A 5,292-nucleotide genomic window follows, 5' to 3' on the forward strand; every position below is an offset into this window, starting at 1 on the left:
TCACTAACACCATAAACTAGTGTATACACTGCCGCGTGAATATAGATAGACCCGCTACAGTAGTATTGAGGTCAATGTCAAAAGAGATTGGTCTTTCATTCACTTTCCTTAACTCTAGAGCGCCTTTGCTATAGCTCCTTCAACCGCTCTTTCATCAACACGTCTTTTACCCATCGTATGACGGCCAATCTTTTTTGATAGTAAGTTTACAAAGGGTATAGGCATGCGAATCCTATATTCGTGTAAATGCATGCTACCACTTAATAAATACCATTATCAAAATCTGATCCATTATCATCTCTTTCGTCGGTACTGTAACGTTTCGCTTTTTGAGACGATCTGTTCCGTTTCCCCTTGCCGCAATCAGATTCAGACGCTATATCTGAAGTAACTTCCGCTCTAATACTGAGTGTTCTAGCTTTCGAATAAGTTGCTAAAACAAGCATGTTATTTTTTCGTGAAAACCTTGGCATACGTCTAGAAATTTTCGCTTATACCTGCTTTGGCCAAAAGTTTAACTTGAAAAATGTTCCAAGAGAGCACAGCGTCTTCACAATTCTGAACAAGTTTCGAAATATCGCGCGATTTTGTGCCTTCAGGAGGCCAATAACTCGCAGAATCATTTTTTATGAGCCAAGATATCGGCACTATGTCAACTGTATCTTCCTTTATAAAATGCACTATGGCATACATCTACATTTACCGTGTTGAAAACATTCAGATTTAAAAACTAGTTTTTAAAATCGATAGTACGGGTTTGGAATATCAAGGGTGACCTAAAATCAGCCACCAAATTTTGGTCTCTAATAATCTTTCTTTTCCCCCATTAACTAATGAGTTCCAAGTTCGTATCTGCAGTTTTATACCTTTATTAGTTTAATATATGCATTAAAAATCTAATTGCTACAAGACTCCTAAAAGACTGATTTGACCAATATCTTTCCAATTCAAGACAGTTCAAGGTATCTCAAGACAGTTTAAGCATTATGCAGTAAAGGGATCACTGTGACCAAAGGTGATTTTTCTTTAGGAATTAGTAGGCATTTTTGCTTAAGAAGAGAATAAGAATATATTTTCGTTCGACTTGACAGTTTTGCGATGAATATTCCCAACTCAGAGGATTTAAATGGGTAATCGAAATGATCTTTAAAGAATTTGCATATTCTAGCACAAACAAAACTTTTTTGCTCCGAATCTTGGAAAATACCTTTAACTACCACAACCTCCCCGGTTTCAAGTAAAAATTAGTTGTCTCCAGGAAAAACTGAAATAATAAACTTAGGAGTCTCCATTTTCTTGAAAGACTGGCTATCTGGGGGTACATACTCGCAATTTCCATAGCATGGTCTTTTTAATTTGACAGGATTTTCACTTCGTGAGACTGCATATAATTTTGACTCCCCCATCCGTTTCATTAACTGTTGCAATGGTTTGTTGGGTGTTCTCAGACGTTTCTTTATAAAATGTAAATGGTTCTCAAAAGGGAAAGCGCTATAATTGTCAAGGGGTCCAAAGATATCAACGTCCTTTGCAACATGAGTTAAGGCATGGACATTCATGACTTGAAATTCATTGCCGTAAAATGAGCTCGAGGTATTAACAAATATATTTAAAAGCTCATTTGCGTAATCTGAATGTGACTTATGCAGTAAAGGATGTGCTAAAATATACACAGAACATTGCAAAAGCCTGAAGTGTTGTAGAACATCTGGCCTTATTATGTCATTCAGTACTATGGGACCAGTATACAAGAGAAACTGTCTTAACTCGGTGGCTTTCCATTGATTTACATGTTTCAAGGCGCGGGGCTTCCGGGCGAATTCAGAGGGAATATATGGGCGACAAAAATTAAGTTTACTAGATAATGATTCAACCTGAAGTTTACTGAGTCTCACTGTCAAGTTTCCACTCAAAAATGCAATGAGAATTCGTCTTGTAACTCCAAGACAAATTAAATGCATATAGTCTAAAGGAAATTGCTTAACCATGTCAATATTTAACTGGGCTAGAGGTGACAAATCTCCAGCTAAATGATGATGCTCATCGTCCATATTTCTAAAAGACTCGTCGGTCCTTTCTCTGGCATTTCTTTCATAGCGAAATAATGTAGTGTGCGCCGGTCTTGTTCCCCTTATTGTGCATTTGTCACAAGAATTATAACCTGTATGTCCTTTTGTTTTTTTAACAAAAGCCCTCGCAGGAGTATCTAGTATAAACGGCCCCTTTAGGTTGAACGTGAATTTTTTACTTTGATAAGAAAATCCATTTGCTTCTAATTGTTTTAAATCTTCAATAAGAGGATTTAGATATTCCTCGAGCCTTCCTGGTTTCACATCGCCACAAAAAACTCCAACTACGAAAGGCGTGCCAATCATACCTCTTGTGAAACTAAATACAGCTGCTAATATTGGCCAGAAATGTTTTAGTGAATTTTTATAAATAGAAAGACCATCTATATTAATAGCAAGCGATATTTCCTCTTCAAAGCTAGGGTTACTATTTAAAAATTTTTCAATTCCATTAGCGACACCAACGTGCCAATATTCCCCATTTGTTACCCTAACTACACCCGTAGATTCCCTTGGGGTTTTCAAAAGTGTTCTTGCATTACTAGGTATATCATGCCCATAATTCCTAAGAATGTGAAGTAAGTCATTCAGAGATAAATGATTAATTTGGTGATTAATTGCCCAATTTTTTATATCGAAGGCGATGTCAAGATTAACATCGTCTTCAGAGGAACTGCTTAAGCTGTCAGGTTGTGTTAAGAAAGTTATAGAACTGTCTGAATCGTTATCATCACTGGAATTACAAGATTCAGCCTTTTGTGGAGAATCAACTCTAGATGCCAAACTTCCACTTAAATTATCTTGAACATCTAAATGGTTTGATTCAGATAAACTGCTAGTATTTGTTGTAACATTCGTCTCATCAGAGGAATTTATCGAATCTAATATCTGTGGTCTAATATCTATCAGTCTAAGTTCATTATTATCAATTGGGGATGACATTTTATCTTTGGGTAAGCGGCGAAAAATATTTTTAATATATTCAGCTCTCTGGCGTCTTTTTTGTCTTGAACTTAGAGGTTTTTCCCACTTATAACTCCTTCTTTTGCCCCTTTTATGTTCCATTTTGATTCATATATTTATCCGACAGATTAAATTGTTATCATAGACAATTTAAAATCATACTTCAGTCTGAAATAGTCCAAAAAAGCTTGACCGTTCTTGCCAAGTTGGTATTCTTCCTCTTTTCAGCTTAAAAGGATCAACATCAAAGAGAATTCAGTTGCAGATTTTTGACAATGTTTCTCTACTTAACTATTCAATTCATATAACTTCATGCACACAAAGATCGGTAAAATTTTCAGCTCAAACGTACCGGCTATCGCGAGCTCGAGTAAATTTCAGCCCAAGCGTATTGGCTATTGCGAGCGCGAGAAAAAACTGAGTATAGCACGACCAGAGAGGAGACACCACGACTTACTCACTTCGGAGAAACAAACTGCCCAAAGACTGTTAGCGTGGGAGCGGCCGAAGCGCTATAACATTGAGGTTGGAATATATATAGTCTAGAGAAAAAATAGACTGTATAGGTCTAATTTCGTTTTATACAGTAAAAGTCATTATAAAACTCAAAGGATTAAAATATAACCAAATTTAGCGGGTGACTAAGCCTCCCGCTGGTTACTTGATCAATATTATAAACTTAAGCTCAAGCAAAATACTTTTCACATTCGGACTTCAGTGTGTATCTCTAGAGAATTTGCAATCCAGCCTCATTGGGCAAACTTGTTCTTCGAGGCCGTGTCTTCCCCTCCAGCGACCTTCGAGAAACTTCTCTTTCGATCTAATTCCAAGAAGAATGAGGAAAAGAATTTCTTTAAAAGATTGAAAAATATCCACAAAGGCATTAAGTATTAACACATCAAACTGGTTGACACACCCTTTGAGTTAATCATTTATTAAGGAAATCTAAAATTTAAGACTATATGATGCACGAGAAAGTTAGTCAAAATAAACTCATGTCTAAGTTTTATAGGAGAAAAATGTGAACCGAACCATTTACAGCTTTCGAGGGTGAAAGGGTTATTTTTCAATTATATCAATTTGATGCGAATGCAAACAAAAACAAGAAAGTTGTGAGACTTAGTCATCTGACGTTCGAGCTTAACATAGGAGAAAATTCATTGATTGCTAAAAATATTTGGAAAATCGTTGTTTTAATAATTTTAATCTGTATTTTTTTCTGAATATCCCTGGTAAACTAAGGCTAAACTGGGATATAAAAATTCTAAACAAGAAGTGTAGGAAACTACCTCTAAAAGCGAGTTTTAACTTCCACAAACCTTTAATTAGGCTAATATTTTGGCAAGTTATATTGATTGTAGTGTAATTGAGGCTGATAAATTGCTTTGAGTTAATAAATTGACCAATTAAATTTAGAAATAGTCCAGAATACAAATTTATGAAATGCTCTAGACACCTTGCTTTTTAACTCCCCAATCACAATATTTTTTTTAAGTTATTTAAAAGCAAAAATGGACAAAGCTCTGGCACTCGATAATAACTCCCCATAGATCATAAGCGGTGGTTAGGTGCCGCTTGCTTTTTTTCAAAATCGAAAATAGCCAATGCTTGCAAACGCATATCTGAAAGGCTCATTAACATGGTTTCTAAAAATCAGCTTGTAGCGTGAGCTTTTCGCTAGCGACAGAGCTCGAGAATAGTTGAAATTTTTTATTTACGTTTTAACAGGCTCAAGCGCAAGCTCCAAGAATTTTGATTTACATGCTTTTAAAAATGTAATTGAAGCTATGACTTGAAATTTTTCAGATTTTTGATCAGACTTATTTTTCAATTTTTGTTAAGCCTAATTTTTAAAACTTTAGCTAAGCCTAATTTTTTTGGACTAATTATTTATACATATGCTAGGCCTAACTTTATAATCGTGCTTGGCCTTATTATTCACAAATATATTAAGCCTAATTATTCAAATATGGGTTAAGCCTATATAGCAGTCATTGTTGTCACGCTATCAAAGACGCAACTTTTGTGAGAGAAAAAATATTTCCTGGTTTTGTGTGTACTTTAAGATTTAAAATAGAAATTCGCGTATTGTAAAATATAGTGGTTCATCCTTTGTGCACAATAGAAAACATAGATATATATTTTAGTTGTTATTCTTTAAAACAGTTGCTGTTACTAGTATTATATTAAAAAGTAGACACCATCAAAATTTAAACCGATTTTAAAAACCCGCCAACCATACTCGGGACTATTGAATTCA

The 5,292-nt window shown here is 35.1% G+C and overlaps 1 protein-coding gene across 1 annotated transcript; it reads right to left on the reverse strand.

Moving 5' to 3' along the window:
• Window positions 1–260: 260 nt before the first annotated feature.
• On the reverse strand, window positions 261–3,507 carry LOC149632454 (uncharacterized). Its single transcript, XM_089851124.1, has 4 exons — window positions 3,385–3,507; window positions 3,195–3,323; window positions 498–693; window positions 261–433 (listed from the first exon to the last, which is right to left on the reverse strand). Exons 3-4 carry the CDS (start codon window positions 691–693, stop codon window positions 261–263), a joined length of 369 nt encoding a protein of 122 aa, XP_089707250.1. The 5' UTR covers window positions 3,195–3,323; window positions 3,385–3,507.
• Window positions 3,508–5,292: the final 1,785 nt, after the last annotated feature.

This window comes from Phalangium opilio, unplaced genomic scaffold, assembly GCF_054372755.1.
Source record: "Phalangium opilio isolate 3A_F unplaced genomic scaffold, DU_Popi_V2 ptg000100l_1, whole genome shotgun sequence".
Taxonomy (NCBI): Eukaryota; Metazoa; Arthropoda; class Arachnida; order Opiliones; family Phalangiidae; genus Phalangium; species Phalangium opilio.

Coding starts and splice junctions, on each gene's coding strand:
- LOC149632454 (XM_089851124.1), bottom strand. CDS start 693: ATGTATGCCATAGTGCATTTTATAAAGGAAGATACAGTTGACATAGTG. Junction 434..497: donor TAAACTTTTGGCCAAAGCAG/GTATAAGCGAAA, acceptor TGCTTGTTTTAG/CAACTTATTCGAAAGCTAGA.